This window comes from Exophiala aquamarina (genome assembly GCF_000709125.1).
Source record: "Exophiala aquamarina CBS 119918 chromosome Unknown aczIA-supercont1.4, whole genome shotgun sequence".
Classification (NCBI taxonomy): domain Eukaryota; kingdom Fungi; phylum Ascomycota; class Eurotiomycetes; order Chaetothyriales; family Herpotrichiellaceae; genus Exophiala; species Exophiala aquamarina.
In genome coordinates, this window is record NW_013550584.1 from 2,300,301 (window position 1) to 2,318,135 (window position 17,835).

Here is a 17,835-nt window from a genome sequence, read left to right on the forward strand (position 1 = left end):
TGAAAAAGGGAAAGAAACATAAAAGCAACAAAAGTACTAGTGAGGGAAAACTCTGGGCGGTGTGGCTGGCTTTCGGTACTGGTACCGTAGGTGTTATACGCCAGAGGATGCTTCGCTCATCTTCTGGACAATCTGTGTGAATCTCCCTCGTAGCCGAGCCCATCGCAAGATTTCTAGAATGTGAAGTCTTCGTCCTCGTCGTCAATGTTGAGGGCCCTCAGCTTCTCTGCTGGTGTCATCAATGCTGGATCTCGGAAGGGCACTTGAGCTGTTTCATCTGGTAGAGTAGTCGCGCCTAGCTCAAGTGACGATCTATTGGTAGCGTGGTCTTTCTTGCAGTCTTGTTCAATGGTGCTCTTTCCCCTGCCAGTATCCCTTGAAGAGGCGATTGAAGTAGAGCTCGAGCCCTGGCTATCTGGGCCGTTTTCTGTGAGATGTCCGTTCCATAGCTCTTGACGGCTACCACAGGGTGCTGTGTCAGGCTTACGAACGCCGTTTGCGTTAAAGTTGACCGATTCTTGCGCTTCCTCCTTTTGCTTTGATAGTATCGGATCAAGACCGTGCAGTGTAAAAAATGACCACCAATCGACCGTCTCCCCGCTGTCGAACATCTCTAGAACTTTTGCATCGTGTCGCTCGCGCTCCTCTGAACTCATAAGGTCGAGATCATCTTCTAGATATGTGTGGATAGCGATTTTGCACAATACATCCTGTAAAACCCAGGGAAAACTGATCATAGGTGTGTCAGACATTGCCGACTCCGAATTTTCAGGAGAAGGTTGAGACATAGAGTCGGAGGAGCTCGCTATATCATCTGGACACGTAGAGGAAGAGGATGAACCCGTGCTACTGTCTTTACTTGCGTCTTTTGATAAGGCTTGCCTGACTTCTTCATAAGTAACGTGATATGCGGTGACAGCGAAAGGCGCGAGGTGTGCGAACTCTCTTCCACCTGCTTCATCACAGAAGATCTCGTAATAAGTCTCCTTGAGTGTCCTGGCGTGCCGGCCAATTTCTTCATGAAACTTGAAATCTCGGGCAGCCTTGCTGTGGTTAAGCACGAAGGTCGACCAAACCTCGAACTCGGAGCAGATTTCGTGCTGTGCCATAATTCGCAGCATCGATTCTTCATATTCTGTCTTCATGTTCTTTACAACGTCCAAAATTCTTGGCACTGGTTTATGGGACAGGATTCGGCGGTCGAACGCGTCGGTTAGCTTTGGAACAAAATTGACCCTCTCAACGGCATCATATAATTTCCCGAGTATTTTGGGAGATCTATACTCATGTCGACCTTTCTTCTCCATGAAGTGCGGCCATTGGTCACGTTCTAGATCGCGAGGCATTTGAGCAGGGACACCAGTCTTCGGGTAATCCACTGCCATCGAGTGGAGATTGACAAGTTGAAGACATTGCTGACTTTGGATGCCTTGATCCAGGAAATCCGCCGCAGCAAGATGGGCGTGCGCGATCCGACCCAGGTAATCATTCTGTAGATAATCATGGAAAAAATTGATGATGTCATCGGTCTTTATGTTATCCTTTGTTACAGGAGTTGGTGCGTGATAGTGAAATGGCTCAGCGTTCCATTCTGGTGGAATAAGATTTGGATCCCAAGAGACGATGTAGTCGTCCCCGTCCAGATCACCACCAGAGCACATGCTAGGTAGATCGCGATCGCCATCAGTAGGCATGACCAGAACATCACGCAGATGTTGCAATTTTTCGCATTCACCGATGGCCTTCACCACGCGAATATCACCACGGTGTAAGGAAGGGTTGCGAGCAACGATGCAGACCCCTTCGACCACACAGAGCCTTCCCGTGCACTGATCGGTATATTGAAGGAAAATCTGGGGCAGAGCCTTGACCATTTCCTCTCGCGTGGATGCCTTGGCTAACCTCTCCTGGCTATATCCTCTAAGGCTCTGGGTCTCATCGGCAACTCCTAAAACAAACGCACCTTTTGAGATGGGAATCTTGGCCTTTTCCTTTAGATATTTCAATGTGCAAGCGCGGTAGAGCTTAAGGAGAGACATCACAAATGGTTCGGTCCGGAGTCCAGCCTCAACAAGATTGGCGATACTGGTCGTCATCCGGTTCGGATCGACGTTCTCCCTCAGTGATCTCAGCGCGGCATCATCATCCGTCAATGCTTGATCCAGAGCTGTAATGCAATCCTCTTGCATGTGCAAGAAGACTTCGTCTACTACACCTAGATCTGACAGGACGAGAATCAATTGTCGATTTAAAAAGCTCTGCCAATACTCGGAAACTCTGATGATTTCAAGTTCGTCAGAGTCGCTGTCAAACTTGAACTGGCTCGGTCTGATTAGGATGTTCACATCACTCAGCGTTGTATCAATAGCCAAGACACCCTTACAGCCCCCCAGACGAAACTGAAATGCGGATGGAGGTGAAGGACCAGGGATCTTGAGCTCGAGCTGAATCATTTCAGCAGCAGCGGAGGAAATTCTGCCCACACCATCGGTAAAGGTATAATTATTGTTTATGATATCCGAGGTTGGGTCTTTGTGCCATTGCCTCTTACCACCTATAGTTTTAACGGGTTTAGTGGTAGAGAAACATTGGCCCATTCTAGCCGCGCGTTTTGCAACAATCTTTTCGCCGTCAAATGTGCCCATCCTAGCACGAATAGTCTCGGCCGTGATGTCGTCTGCCGGGTCTGAGGCGAAAAAGTAGGCTCCGTGCTCTCGAAGCTGCGAATTGCCCCAGGCGAGGAATTCGTAGTGACGGCCCGCAACTACGATGCCCTTCCTCATTGCACGCCGAACTCTCTCGAATACTAGCACCATTTTGTTGTTTGTGGCAGGGAACAGCCTCGTCTGGCCACGGTAGGAGTCATCTTCAAACCGCACACGTAAAAAGCGATCCGAGCATTGTCGATACATGCGGATGATGCGATTTGTTAGCTCGATAGAAGGCGTATGGAGAATTAAGCCTGTTGCTGTGACTGTTGCATGAAGCAGCTCTTGGCAATTAGCAGGTAATGGCCGAGCTTTGACCGGCCTCTGGAAACGAATGTCATCAAAAATGTCCATGGGGTTGTAGACACGATGTTGAAGAGTATCAATGTGGACGAGCATCCGCTTCGCAATTCGAGGCTCCATTTCTGAGAGACGTTTCAAAAATGCCATGTCGATGAGGTATTCGTTCAGCCATCCAGATGATATGCATACTTCAAGCTGGTATCGCACCTGGAAGTCGAGATAAATGGACCCTGGTGTGCGTATCGTGAGGGGAGTATGCAGGACGTTCCAGATTGACGCTTCCGTTTGTGCACTGTTCTGAACTCCGAAAGCGGGATTTTCGGTCACGCGGATATTGAAATCTTTTAGTGCCTTAAGGACTTCTTGCAGTGGATTAGGTCGCCTTCCATGATCTGCCCGTTCAGACTTGACATTGAAACGGAACGTCGTCCAACGTGAAATGTCGATCGAATTCCCATCCTTGCGTACAGAGATTGGCGTCTCATTGATGATTGCATACATGTCTTTATGTTTCACAACGTCGGTCTGACGAACCCAGGTATCGTCGATGCCCCATTTGCGTGACAGGGGGTCATGGCTCAACTGCATTGCTTCCTTGAGTTGCCGAGAATACCACGGCGGATGCCTGACATGAATGATGAGAGATGTGTCCTTGCCGTCAAAGGTGTCACACATTGAAAATTGGTCATCCAGAGCAACGAAAAATCGATACAGTCTGGAAGCAGTCTTTCCTCTTGACTCAAGTGTGGTGGGAAAATAAAGCGCCAACTCCCTCCTCTTGAGATTCAAGATTAGGCGGACGGAGTGCTTGTGAGGCGTGCGATCATCTCTCGATGCGAGGACAGCCATTCGGTCTTCGTTGACCAAATATCCAAAATCAATGGAATCGCCCAAGAGGGTCATCTCCGCGGGATACTTGATCCCGGGCCTTACAGGGCTTTCAATTAGTGCTTCTGGAGTCTGATATCTTTCCAATAGGACAATAATTGTATGCTTTTGCTCGATCTCTGTGACGACTTTTGTCACGGGATCGGCTTCTTTCTTTTTGAAGATGAACTCAACGCCCCCTTTGTACTCCCAAGGAGCTCTACGCGGCGGTGGCCTAGAGCGGTAGTTAGTAGAGGGAACAAATATTGGAACAGTAGGTCATACTTAAAGGTCACTGACGCTCCACTTGTGAAATTGCCCTGTCGACTTTCATTGATTCGAATGAAGTCGATCTTTCCATACCGGTGGAGGTTTCGATGGATATCCCACGTACTAACGCCCTCCGGTAGACGAGGGATGGAGGCTCTGACAACTGCCCACTTCTTCCATTCCTCGCCAATCAGACGACCTGGAGATCCATTTGAAATGTTTCCATGAAGTGCTGGTCGCCGAGCGGAAGAAGATTGGTATGCCATTATAAGGGATGAGAACAAGTCCTTGAACGGCTCATAGCTATTTCACTCTCAGGACACTTGAGGCCTCGCTGAAAGTAACAAATAGATGGTCAGAGTCTGGATGAAAGTGGCTGAAGGCGGTCGTGATTGTGATACAGCAGACCAGGGTGAGGATTAGGCTTTGGACCAGTAGCCCGGTTGGAGGGGCTAACGCGCCTTAGTGGCTCGGCTATTTCGGTGGTGAGGACTGATCACGGGTCAGGCTGAGGCGGAAACAGCAACGGCAAGAAAGAGATTCACCTGGTAAGTGACGCGGTGAAGAACAGGAAGGGAGGACGGGATGGAAAGGATGTAGCGAACAAAGCGCTCTAGTAGAACTAACTGCCAAGTAGATTGTTTGCTGTGATTGAATTTCTCAGTTGACTGTTTGATGCTGGATTGCGCCTGATCTCAGATTGAGACTCAGTTCACATCGGGCGGCCACAAACTACATCTGACTGGTCGTTTTGAGAGAGGCAACGCTCACCGACACTTCGCTGCCCTGCCCTTGCGTTCAGTTGTTTGCTGCTCAGAGTAGCGTCGCTTCGAAGCGATACATGATTTTGAAGCGAGACGCTATGGAAGTAGCTTTCGGATTCCGTGCTAAGCAGTGATAAAAAGATAGAAATTATACAATGTTCGTTGCCTTGCTTGAATGGTCATGCTCACACATGTCGATCGTGTCAAAGAATGGCGAGTTGGCTCCTCCTTCAAATTTCGTGAGAAAAAGGTCCCGGCATCGGAGAAACTTTTTTGCGGCAGGGTTCTGGTGAAAAGGAGCACCTTATATCTTGAGGCCAGGAACACGATCATATTAGCGTAACAGGAAAAATGATGTTATGTCAGCCTGCCAGGAGATGGATTGATACATATAGAGGAGTTTGTTTGACTTGAATACTGTTGTTTGGGTTGTTCACTAGCTTCAAGTACTGACAATTGCCTTTTGACAAGGCGCAGAGAGTCAATCCCCTGTGCCAGCTGATCTGAGCTGAACTGTCCAACCAAGTAGCAAATGAGTCCATCAAGCCAATCCGCGCCCAATGGCTATCCTGTGCGGTTATGTTACCTCCAGCAAATTGTTCGTTTAACTCCAACGCTCAGTCGCCCGTTCTCAAACTGAGTGATCATGCCAATAAAGAGATTTAACGACGCTTCTGCAAGATCTCTAGAACCTTCTTATCAGCCTCCTTTGAATCAGAGAGTTCCTTTATCGCACTCAGTGCCTGGTCTTTCCAGTTGGCACACTCAGCGTCGAGTTCCGCATTCCGCTTCTCGAGCTTTCCGATCTCCTCTTTGAACACGCCATTCTGTAAGGATAGGTCTTCATTGTGTCGCGTAAGTCGATCAATCTGCAGCTCCAGGTTCTTAATTTCTCGTTCGTACTCGTCCGTTTTCTTTTCAGTAACTTTCAGGAAACTGGTGTACAATTCGACCTGTATCGCTCAGCATCAGTTGCTCTCTAGATCTTAAACCCCTATTTGGGACTAACCTGGAGTTTCATCGTAGCCATCTCGGTAGTGAATTGTTCTTTGAGGATCTGCAATTCTTTCGCATGTTGTTCGCCGAGTTCAACGTGCATGAGATCGAGCTGTTCTCTCAACCACGCGACCTGCGACTCCAGATCCTGTTTCAGCAGTTCCTCCATCTCTGCTTCCTCCTCTCTGACCAATTGTGCCCCACAATTTGCGAATTCGTGGTCTTGGATCTCTCGACGGGTCTCACAGTTGACCTCTTCCAATCGGTCTGAGAACTTTTTCTTCTGGTTCGCCATTATGTCGAGTGTGCTTGAGATTTCTTGCTTCAAACTTTCGTGTTCTAGTTGCATGGCTTGTGGAGACATGGCTTGGTCGTGGGAGCGCTGCAAAAGAAAAGCATGTCTCTCACGCATGCGAGAAAAATCAGCCTTCACGCTTTTGTGCGTTTCCTCCAGTGCGGCCAAGTCCTCTTCTGAGTCTTTTAAGACCCGCCTCAATTCACTGGACTTTTTTCTCTCCTCACGCAACGGTCTTTCCACACTATCACATCGATTTTGCAAAGCACGTGTTCTTTGGTTGACGTGCACCATTGCAGCCCGTTGGATATCATTGCGGATGTCATCCAAGACATCACTAAAAGTTTGCTCACAAGGCCATTGCACTTCAATGTCCGGATTTGTTCCAAATTCACGGCGATCAACGAACTGACCGAAATAGCAGATTTTCCAGGTTATCCCTGGTGTTGCTTGGTCCATCTGAGCTTGAGCTTGAATTTTGTTGATTCGGTCAGAATAGGCGAGTGGTGCCTTGCCGTCAAAGGCAGATTTGGTGAAAAGCCTTGACAGTCTAAGACACAGTCTCTGTCTTATGGTTTCTTGACAGTGGGGACAAGCCGTCAATCCGGAGCAGTTTGGAGGGTTCCCCGGGTCCGACAGGTTGGCTGGCCACCACGCAGGAAAGCCAAGACCACGGATGACACTGCAGAAGATGCCAGCAAGGAACTGCGATTTGCTCTTCGCGATATGTTTATCCAAGGCGGTCAACAGCAATAGAGCCCATTCAATACCGAGATATGTTTTGGGCTCGGGATCTGCAGGACGGCACAAATCAAATACAGCAGAAACAGCAACCTCAAGACATTGAGAAATAAATGGCCTTGATACTGGCTCTTCCGGGGCCGTTGGAAGAAGCTCGACAAGCAACCCAATAAATTCCTCCGGAGTCTTGATCTCATTGACGGAGAAAAGTTGAGACTGCAGCAGAACCGTCTTGACGAATGTCTCGAAGAGAAGGATGAATCTAGTAGAAACATGGGGCCGGCTCGACGTACTCTCGCAGAGAACACAAAACGCGTTAGCCATCATTGCTGGAGGGATATCGGGTTCAAGCAACTTGCATCTCAGCTTTCGTACCGCGGATTCCGATGCTTTGTCCCACTCTTCGAGGCTTTCATGGTCGACGACAGCAAGGATGTCTCTCGCCATGGCGGTCATCTCAAGGTTGACAACGGCCGGTTCTGAGATTGCCTCGACAACAGCCTTCAAGGTACGGAGAAATGTGGCTTTGACAGTGCTGAACCCTTTGGGTAGAACAAACAGCTCACACGCCTGCGCAATCCATTTCGACAAGGCTGGTGGGAGCTCAACTGGATCAGGATCGTTTGTTGGCGATGCTGCTGACAGGACTCGATCACGATCAAGACGGAAAAGTGAGGCAGCAATATGAATGGAGGCCATCGCGTCAAAGTGATCTCTTGACTGCATCTGGGTCTTCCAGTTCTCGTAAGCGAGAACCAGGTCGGGTCCTGTGATCTTGGCCAGAGCGCTTAGATCTTGTGTGCTAAAGAGGGCCTTGACTCTTCGATTCCAGACTGATGGATGTACATTTAGCACATTGCCAACAGTCCTTCGCAGGAGAAGGCCAGAGAATAATCGCTCATCGTACATTGCGTAGGGTAGTGCGGCTTCGCACAAGTCGCGGGTTGCATCGACTCGTTGAAATTGTTCAAGATCATCGGGCGAACGGGTTCCTAAGTGTTGGCCACGGCCAACCGTGGCCTTGAGAACACATCGGATGAGACGTTTCCCTCGGATGTAAACCATGCCCAGGGCCACTTTAGCGAGAGGCGGAAACATACACAGCTTGAGGAGAACAGGTACTGCAAACGGGTCCTTTTCGGCATTCTTCAAGGCAGCGACAAGGAGGTACCAAGTTTGGCAAGGCTTCAGGGAGATCCACTGTGCCAAGAGAGCCTTCTCGTGGTTGTGGTTGAGAAGATTGGTGAGTCCCTGAGGCTGGTCAGCATTGTTCTGACAAGGCCCAGCCAGAGTCGGGCTCAGCTAGGCTTTCAAACCCACTGACAGACTTACCTTGAAGGACAGAGGTGTCTCCGTCATTCCTGTGAGGATTAGCTCTATCTCGTCTAGCAGATCGACAAGCGTTGCTCGCCCCATCGTTGCGTCTGTCGGCGAGGAATGGAGTGGGGTTGGTGGTGGCAGGAAAGGGAGAGATGTCACCGTCGCCTGGAGGGGAAAGGGTCAACGACATGCAATTCTTTGCGGCAGTGTGCGACCTTGAGGTGGGCGCGGGCAACGACGAGGGGCGACGGCAAGACAACGGCAACGGCAGCAACTCAACGCAGCCCTTTGGTGGCACCCGTGATTTGTGGACTTGTGACGCACACCCGTCCGCCGGTCCAGCATGGTTGCCCGCCCAACTCCTCCATTGCCTGCGATTTCTCCAGCGACGTCCTACAGCTGGACGAGTATCTCGACACAGCCAGCAATCGTGGGTTGCGATGGAGGACCGGTCGGAAGGATGGTTATAACTCAGTCCCAACCCCCACGCCCACCAAGGGCGCCGTGGGCCGCATTCCTCGCCTCGAGCCTCCACGATCCGCGATCCCTGCGCTTTCGGCAAAGACCCTCCCGCCCCCGAGCAGGACCTCGCCCAAGCGTCTGAGCACCACTGGGCATACCCGCGGACCCGTTGAGCCTTTTCCGCTGCTTGAATTGAAATGAAAAGGCCTTCGCCTCTGCAGCTACATTACTCTCTACAATATTTCACCGGAGCAGGAAACTAGATAGGCCGCTTCTGCATATTCCGTACTGGAGTCTGTCAGTGATGTTGAGGTCGATGACGGTGGGGCGCTTAAGGAGGGGAGTTGGCCTTTTGGGCAATTCGAACTTGAAGTTGCCTGTGGCTGCGGCAGTGGCTTGTTCTTCTTCCTCTTCTTCCTCGCCCTCAGGCTCGGCGCTGGCCCCCCCGCGTGGCTGGTGCCCAACGTCTGCTGTCCTTCTTCACGGATCGAGGGCAATATCTCGAGCCAACTACTCCTCATCACGGCCAGAATCTCCCTCTCGGTTAACATGGTCAAGAGATATTCTATTTCTCCTAGCTGGTGCAGCAGCAGCGTCCATAGGCTATGCATACAGCGTTAAGGGCTCTATAAACCGCTCCAGCAAGCGGCATACCAAAGCCCCTACCTATGCGACAAAGAAAGAACTTGAAGAGGTAATGGCAAGCTGAACAATGGGAAGACCTACATCTCTAATCATCAACAGGCGATCCAAGAGGTCCGCAATCTATTAGGCGAAGATGCAATCAGCACGGATGATGAGGACCTTCATGCACACGGATACTCAGAGTGGTCCTCTATCAACATTCACCAATTGCCTGTAGCAGTCGCCTACCCAAAGAACACCGAGGAGGTGTCTCAAATCGTCAAGATTGCATCCAGGTTCAAAGTACCAATGATCCCCTTCTCAGGCGGATCTTCTCTAGAAGCCAACTTCGCGGCCCCCTATGGAGGCTTCAGCATTGATTTAGCGTTCATGGATACGATCATTGCGCTCCACGACGAAGACATGGATGTTGTCGTGCAACCGTCAATACAGTGGATGGAATTGAACGAGAGACTAGCACCAACTGGACTTTGGTTTCCTGTGGACCCCGGTCCATCGGCTAAGATTGGAGGCATGATCGGAACATCCTGTAGCGGGACGAATGCGTTCCGTTATGGTACCATGAGAGATTGGGTTCTTAATCTTACCGTGGTTCTCCCAGATGGCCGTATCATCAAGACGAGACAAAGACCAAGGAAATCTTCGGCGGGGTAGAATCTCAACCACTTATTCATTGGAGCCGAAGGTACTCTTGGAATTGTCACTGAAGCGACACTCAAACTTGCCGTGATTCCCCAAGAAACCAAAGTTGGAGTGGTCACCTTTCCAACGATTCGTCATGCTGCAGCCGCTGCGATGCAGATCATTCGTTCCGGAGTACCTGTTGCTGCCATGGAAATCATGGACGATGTTCAGATGTCTGTCATCAACAGGGCAGGAGGCACAAACAGAACTTGGAAAGAGGTCCCGACGATATTTTTCAAGTTCTCAGGCACAAAAGCTGGAGTGCAAGATAACATCACATCCACTACTCGTATTGCAAGAGCAAATCAAGGTGGCGATTTCATCTATGCTCGTAATGACCAAGAGGCCCATGATCTGTGGAAGGCAAGGAAAGATTCACTGTGGAGCATGTTATCTCTACGACGAGAAGGAGATGAAGTATGGTCTACCGATGTTGCGGTACCTATCTCACGATTGCCGGATATTGTTGGTAAGCACTCCTAGCGGCAGCGAGAAACCTAGGCCTAACTAACTTTTTGATAGAAATCTCAAAGCAAGAAATTGACGATCTTGGCCTCTTTGCCAGTGTTTTGGGCCACATAGGAGATGGCAACTTTCACACGTCCATCCTTTACAATCGTCAAGACCCAAATGAGCGCGAGAAGGTCGAGCATGCGGTACACAATATGGTGAATCGAGCATTGGAAATGGTGGGCCGAGATCTCATCCTACCTTTACGCTACTTACTGACCACGTAGGCAATTAGGAAGGTACCTGTACAGGAGAACATGGAATCGGGCTTGGGAAAAAAGAAAGCTTGATTCATGAGCTCGGTTTGGACACGATTGGGGTGATGCAAACAATCAAACGAGCCCTTGATCCAGATTGGTTGATGAATCCTGGCAAGATCTTCGACGCGGTGAACGAAGGGCGAACCAAGAACGAGGCTGTTGCGACAGTTGCCTCAACACTCGAAATACCTCGAGGCAAATAAATCTTCCCTCACATGGATCATATCAAAACGTTCTGAATCCCCTGGACCGTCTCCAACCAGAACTCGTGCTTTTGAGCGCAACCACATGATACCTGCAAGCCTTGCAATGCATGAACAAAGTCTCCGTGATAGCTAGCATCAGGACCAACCAGCCGGCCAAGTCAACCCTCGTACCAACCGTCGTTCCTAGATTTCCCGGCCAAGTCCACCGTGCTTTAAGGCAACTTGAAATGAGCCAGTCCCTCCTCCACATTCGTGATCTCAAACTGGCGGGGCTTCAGAAACCACTTCTCCGTAGTGCTGATGTAGGGTTCGTAATAGGCCTTCTTCAATTGCACTTCACTGAGCCACTGAACCGGTTTCGCCCAGCCCTCCACCCAACTCAGACACGTGGGATCGTGCGGGTTCCTGGACACGACGAAAAATCGGCATTCGGGTTCGGCCACCACAGCGTCGTAGGCGGGCTTGAACAACTCGAAGAACTCGGCGATCTTCTCCTCTGGGATCCACACCTTGACGGACAGGATGCACCCCGGTGAGAGCGACGAGGTCAGTGCGATTGGTGCAGGTGCGCTTGCTGTCATGATGGATGGACAAGTGAGGCGGGATCGGATTTGATTGTGTACGGAAATCAGTGAAATGAAAAGAATGAGCAAAGCCCGGGCTCCAAGGTCCAAGTAGGTCAAGGGGACTTCTTATCAGCTAGTATACCTATTATGAAAAGTGGAAACCTCATCGCCCGGATAGATCAGTACCACAGGAGCGGAAGACGGACCGGATGTGAGATGTCAGCAAGGCCCCGAGGCCTACGCCAACACTTGGCAATCCACAATTGTGTTTCACATGCCACTAGAACTAAGAGAGCGAGAGAGAGAGGTCGACTTGTCGATTTGAGCCTTGTAAAATACGTAAGCCTCCATCGCAACATTATACTGAACTAGGACTACCAAGGCCGGCCTGGGTGCCTTGCAGATGCGGAAGCCATACCCTAATTGTCTCCCAGCGCTTCAGCGTCAGCGTATCACCGCAAATGGCTGTATCACAAACACGTACTGGATATAAGGCGGCCTCCAGCCGTTCGTATGGACATTCAGCGCCTCGCATGCTTCCTCCCCAGGCGTCCAGCAGCTTTGGACGAGCTTTCGCCGCGCGAGGCATCAGCCGGTGAAGTCCTCTCACTAACCCAGAAGAAGGTTAAAGGTCATCTGCCGTCCGCCTGCTCAATCCTCAATCTAAACAGCTTGTCGGGATTCAGTAAACACAACGGGTCAAGCGCCAGCTTGACCTGCCTCATCATATCCACGCCGTTTTCCCCAATCTCCTCGACCATGGCGTCGCGGAATTCGAGTCCAATGCCATGCTCTCCCGTCACCGTCCCGTCCATGTCGATTGCTAGGCGCTGCACCCATGCAATGATCTCGCGGGCCTGATGCTTCTGTTCTGGCGGGCACATCACAGCGGTGTGGAAATTACCTATTGTCAAGATGCGTTAGACCCTCCCTTTCCTGTCTCGCAGAACAGAGAAGCAAACACATAGACTACTCAGTATCAGGTTTAGACTCACCATCCCCAACATGTCCTAAACAGGTTCCCACGAACCCGCTCTCGTTGATCTTTTGTTTCACTGCGTCCATGGCCTCGCCCATTCTAGAGATAGGTACAGCTGTGTCGGCGCTCAGGAAAATATCAGACGGATCGTTCTTCAACGTCAACATGCTCCAGAGGAGTGTCTTTCGTGCTGCCCAAATCGCATCTGCTTCTTCAGCGGTAGTCGAAAACTCAAAAGTCTGGCACCCAGACTGTCGAGCGAAGTCTTGGACCGTTTGGATCTGCCGCTCGACAGAAGCCTTGTCATGGCCGGCGAACTTGAGAAAGAGAGTCGGAACCTCAGGGTATTCTTTGGCGCAATAGCCGCCTTGGTTCACGCCCCGCATCCCCGTGTCGTCTACAAGTTCCAAGGCCGCGATCGGCATGTCGCTCTGGATGACTCGGACGACTGTCGCAACAGCGTGGGAGGTGCTGGAGAATGCCGCCAATGCGACCCGCTCATTCTGTGGCTTGCTCGTAAGTTTTAGGTGTGCCTCGGTCACAAACCCAAGCGTGCCTTCTGAGCCTACAATCAGTCTCGTGAGATCATACCCTGCACTGGATTTCCTAGGTCGTCCTCGAGTCTTGACTACCGTACCGTCGGCCAGTACCAGCGTCAGGCCGAGCACCCAGTCCTTCATCGTCCCGTATCTGAAGGCATTCGTACCACTGCAGCCTTGCGCACTGTTACGGCAGAATCAATGAGCCAGCATTGCTGAAACGAGGGGCAATACTTACATCATCCCGCCGATTTGAGCACCTGGTCCGGGGTCGGGAGGGAAGAACAGGCCTTCCTCGGCCAGAAGTTGGTTCAGATCTAGATATCCCACTCCCGGTTGCACGGTGACGTCCAGATCATCCTTTCGCACTTTGATGACTCTGTTCATTAATTTGAAATCAATGCAAACACCGCCCTGCGTCGCTGCCAGAGTGCCCTCGAGACTCGTTCCACCAGAAAAGGCCGTCATGGGTATACGGCGCCTGTGGCAGATCTTGGCAATGGCACTGACTTCCTCGGTGCTGCTCGGGCTTACAATGATGTCAAAGCGATCGAGCTCCCCCCGAGGTGCCGTTGACCATTCCGTACTCGAATGAGATATCCGCGACCCCAGGTCTACGTCCACGCGCTTGGCACCTAGTAATTTCGAGAACTCTGTTGTCGCACCATTGAGATTCTCAGTGGACGTGTCGTAGTACACCACAGGCATGGTGACCAGCGGGCATGTCGAAGAAGAGGCTGGAGTATGTGCGTCTCTGGCTGGCTGCTCGGCATGTGCTTGTCTAGCTCCGCCTGTGAAGGTGTAGGCTGCAGAAATAGTGATGCCTGCTCCGATAAGAGCTGCTCGCCTGTAATTGAGTGTACGGCCCTTGCTTAGCTTGCTCCCTGTAGTCATGTACCTGTGTTGCAGCAGGTTGTAGGCTCGCGCCCCATTGCCACAGCTTGCTATCGCAGCAAGCCGTTTGGCGTTAGCGACAAAGCTTTGTTTGGTCATTGCTCATTGGTTTGCAGCCTCTATATATGTTGACGGGTTCAAAAGAGATTGAGGTTGTGAGCTGGACGGTAGACGATGAATGCCAACCTATCTCATGACACCGTGACAGCGCTGATAGGAGCCGACTCCCTGCGAAGCCTGGTACAGAATTATTGTCGGACTGCCACTTCTCTGAAGGAGTCCAATATAATCCACCTTTGGCCTTTTGTCACGGAGTGTAGTATGATCCGAACGACTGTCAAGTGCGGGGGAGTCGTCATTCAACTCCTACCATCACTGTACCGTGATAATGGTTGCAATTCGGCAATGACACCGATAAAGAGCGTGACCCTCTTCTCTATGTGGTGTTATTCTTGTGGTGTGGAATGAGATCTTACCGGATTAGGGGAAGAAAGAACTCCAGACTGGTGATGATTGATGGACGATTTAGATTCAAGTTGGACCCCCTGATGTTTCCAAGCTTTGGCCAGAGCTACCGAGGCAATTCCCCCAGAATGGAGCGTCCTCAACTGGCTTGATCCCAGCTCGATGTGCAGACTTAATTAAGTATCAGCTTGCACGCATGAGTCGAATGGAAAAAAGTTTTGTCATGCCTTGATGCGCAGTGGACTGCCAATTCGTTGCGCCTGTTGGAAGCACTCTACCTGACACCTCGTCTATATCTCTAGGCCTCGTCTTCTGGAGCTATTTACTCGTACAAGCCCAGGAACCCCTGTCTTCTTGGTCAACCGGCACGCGGCCATCATCAATTTCCCATCCGCCTCCGTATTTCTATCGTACGGGTTGGTGAATGTTCTGTCCACAGCTCAGTCAAAACTCAGTAGCAGACGCAGGATAGTGTGATCCTGTTGGAGGATTTGGACTGTACAACTGTACGGGCCAATCGATACAGGCAAGTCAGCGTCGATGAGATTTCTGTCTTCTTCTATTCTATGGTCACCGTTCTGGTTTATATAGATAATTACTAGGCAAGATGACCTCCTGGAGCCTATTTCCCATGATTCCAAAGCATTCCAGATGCTATAGCACTGACTCATTGATCGTCCTCACGGGGTTGTCTGCCTGTTCCGTCGATAGTCACTTTGGCGCCAACAGATCCGTAGCTCTCTAAACGGAGCTCGTACAAGCCTCTCGGAGCCGACTTAAGATCTCAGATACCAATGTTCACCTCTCTTCCTATCCGCTATTAACCAGAGCCCAGCTGCATGCCATTATTTGTCTAACAAATTGGGTGACCGGTTAAAGCACATCTCAAACCTAGACCATGGGTTTCCCACAATCTATTCGCGTGTATTCAATCCAGATTGCGTACATGCATTCGGAAAGGAATTCGAACAGCTGCAAAATCCATCCGCTGGCGCATCCTAGCATCTTAGAGGGAAACATCCTGCAGAAGGCTTGGACAGGCCTGAGGCGATAACAGGGACCGAGTTCACACGCGGCTGGAGAAGGCATCCATCAACAACTCCCCTTAAACTTCACTGATGCCAACGCAAACGTTGCGTCTCACTGAGGTGCAAGATCCGTGAATATCCTGATCTTCGAACATAGTCCCAGATGAGGAAGATCGCTGCTGGACCTTCTGTGCACTTTCCCAGAGATACGATTCAAAACAAGTTGCTGTCGGGCCACAGGCCGTACCAACCGTGGTCCATGGCCTGTCGCGGCCATAGAGAAGGTGTTGATGAGAGTGAGCTATTGAAGATCTGAGGTGTTTTGTCTTTCGACGCATCTCCCATCCCGTCCAGCACCCCTATCTTCATCTGGTGGATCAGCCAAGTCTTCCATCAGCGTGAATGAAAACGAGTCGGTTGCTTCAACAATCCACCAGAATTATAATGCGGATTCAACCATCAAGCTGTTACAATGCGTCTGCGTCATGTTTGAGAAAAGTATAACTATGAATGGCAGTGCCTTTCGATTTGGAAATCATCATATCAAACAACAACGACAACGAGCAAAGTCCAAATATCACCGTGAACAAGTGCAGTCGCAAATCAACTTACCAACCATTATCAACATCGAAGTATGTTTACGCTTGACACAATGCAGAATACTGTAACTCTTGCCCATCATCTATTTTCCAGACTACGCCAGTTGGGAATCGACTCGGTCCACGGAGTACCAGGTGACTAAAATCTAGTATGCCTTGACTTCTCGAGCCGACGGGGCTGGATTAGGTTGGAGACGCCAACCAGCTCAAGGCAGGTAAGCACTTACGACGAGTGAAGTCCCTTCTCACACAAGAGGTCGCTGATAGAATTTCTCAATCTCAGGTTACGCAGCAGACGGATATGCTCGGATGAAGGGGATTGGTGCATTGATCACGACGTTTTGGATTGGCGAATTGTCTGCTCTGACTCCCGTTGTTGGTTCGTATGCCGAGCATGTTCCTGTTGTGCATATTGCCGGCAGACCATCTACCACCTCGTTTTTATGATCAACAACGATGGCTGCACGGTCGAGCGTTGGGCTCACGGCATGGAAGAGTCGTACAATGACGTCCCCGCGTGGACATATCCTCAGCTGCCAGAGACGATGGGCGCAAGTCTGGCTCAGGGTGGCAATGCCCACGCAATGCAGGCCATGGTCGAGGTCTTCATGCCGAAGATCGACGCCTTCGTTCCACTCAAGATGTTCTGCACCTCTGTGGAGAAGAACAACAGCAAATAAAGCGGGAACGTCAGTGGATGGATGTAGTGTTTTCCTTTCCCTCTTTTGTAGTTGAGGCCAGCCGGTAAGAACACTGAGGTCTTTTCCCTTGCTTCACCCGCTTTCCCGTTACGTTTCATCAGATGCAGCAACACTTATCGGGAATGCCCACAGCCGATGGATGATTCAGGCTTTTCGCTCGCGCCTAACCAAGTACTGACCGCGAGAACCCCCATTCCCGCGGATCCCGTGCCACCGAGGTCAAGAAAAAACGATCAAAAGCCAGTAGAATCGCGGAGCTAAGGTTTAGTCGAACTCGGTGCGGAGACTGAGTCGAGCTACCATCGACAGAACCCGAAAGCATTGGAAAAGGTACTCAGCCTCAGCGAGTCTAGGCGAGTGATAGTCGGTGTTTATCTAACTTCGCTCAAGGTTTGATTTCCAGAGGCGGCCAAGGCGCTCTCAGCGTTTACCTCAAATCCCCACAACCCCACAATTTACTTTGGGTATGTACTCGGCACAATGAGAACCTCGACTCGCGGACGGAGTACCATTCTACAGCCTTGCTGCATCTGACTGGTTTGTCGTCGATTGTGGGCTGATTTCTGAATCTATCTTGAGGTCCTCCTGGGAATCCATATCTGAGAGCGCCGTGGATCGAATTTTCCCCATCTCCGTCAACATCCACTAGACCAGCACACGCTGAGACTGTCTGGAGCGGATTTCTCAGCTGGCGATGCTTGTTCGAGGGCCTCAATAATGTGGACACTGTGTTCTGCCTCTCCGACCTTACGGCGGGTCGAATTTTTCGTCAGACTGCTGCGGTTTCTGGACATCGACTTTCTGGGAAGAGAGAAGAAAAGAACAAGGCGAGATGCGCCAACTCTTCCAATGTGGATTTGGCTTTCAGGGATGTCGATCTGAGTCATTTGGAGGCCAACATGGCAAGGTGTGAGGACCTCAGGGTGCAGAGCCAAAACTTGGACGAGATGTCCGGTACGTTTTGTCCTCGAGGATTCCCAAGCCCAAGTCTTCTAATATCCCGTTATAAAAGTCTTCTCCCCCCTTCACTTTC

The 17,835-nt window shown here is 50.6% G+C and overlaps 6 protein-coding genes across 6 annotated transcripts; 3 read left to right on the forward strand and 3 right to left on the reverse strand.

Annotated features, from left to right (window-relative positions):
• Positions 1 to 173: 173 nt before the first annotated feature.
• Positions 174 to 4,414, reverse strand: A1O9_05929 (uncharacterized protein; the record flags this gene model as incomplete). The annotated part of the gene is made up of 2 exons (XM_013405142.1): positions 174 to 4,113; positions 4,164 to 4,414. The coding sequence occupies 2 exons, from the start codon at positions 4,412 to 4,414 to the stop codon at positions 174 to 176; spliced, it is 4,191 nt and encodes a 1,396-aa protein (XP_013260596.1).
• A 4,861-nt stretch (positions 4,415 to 9,275) lies between these two features.
• On the forward strand, positions 9,276 to 10,025 carry A1O9_05930 (D-lactate dehydrogenase (cytochrome); the record flags this gene model as incomplete). The annotated part of the gene is made up of 3 exons (XM_013405143.1): positions 9,276 to 9,307; positions 9,342 to 9,420; positions 9,471 to 10,025. 3 exons carry the CDS (start codon positions 9,276 to 9,278, stop codon positions 10,023 to 10,025), a joined length of 666 nt encoding a protein of 221 aa, XP_013260597.1.
• A 141-nt stretch (positions 10,026 to 10,166) lies between these two features.
• On the forward strand, positions 10,167 to 11,028 carry A1O9_05931 (D-lactate dehydrogenase (cytochrome); the record flags this gene model as incomplete). The annotated part of the gene is made up of 3 exons (XM_013405144.1): positions 10,167 to 10,524; positions 10,578 to 10,744; positions 10,801 to 11,028. 3 exons carry the CDS (start codon positions 10,167 to 10,169, stop codon positions 11,026 to 11,028), a joined length of 753 nt encoding a protein of 250 aa, XP_013260598.1.
• A 215-nt stretch (positions 11,029 to 11,243) lies between these two features.
• Positions 11,244 to 11,612, reverse strand: A1O9_05932 (uncharacterized protein; the record flags this gene model as incomplete). Its single annotated transcript, XM_013405145.1, has 1 exon — positions 11,244 to 11,612. The coding sequence occupies one exon, from the start codon at positions 11,610 to 11,612 to the stop codon at positions 11,244 to 11,246; it is 369 nt and encodes a 122-aa protein (XP_013260599.1).
• Positions 11,613 to 12,229: 617 nt separating this feature from the next.
• A1O9_05933 (uncharacterized protein) lies at positions 12,230 to 14,108 on the reverse strand (the record flags this gene model as incomplete). Its single annotated transcript, XM_013405146.1, has 3 exons — positions 12,230 to 12,501; positions 12,593 to 13,299; positions 13,354 to 14,108. 3 exons carry the CDS (start codon positions 14,106 to 14,108, stop codon positions 12,230 to 12,232), a joined length of 1,734 nt encoding a protein of 577 aa, XP_013260600.1.
• A 1,900-nt stretch (positions 14,109 to 16,008) lies between these two features.
• A1O9_05934 (uncharacterized protein) lies at positions 16,009 to 16,781 on the forward strand (the record flags this gene model as incomplete). The annotated part of the gene is made up of 4 exons (XM_013405147.1): positions 16,009 to 16,134; positions 16,289 to 16,316; positions 16,385 to 16,476; positions 16,524 to 16,781. 4 exons carry the CDS (start codon positions 16,009 to 16,011, stop codon positions 16,779 to 16,781), a joined length of 504 nt encoding a protein of 167 aa, XP_013260601.1.
• Between the last annotated feature and the right edge of the window lie 1,054 nt (positions 16,782 to 17,835).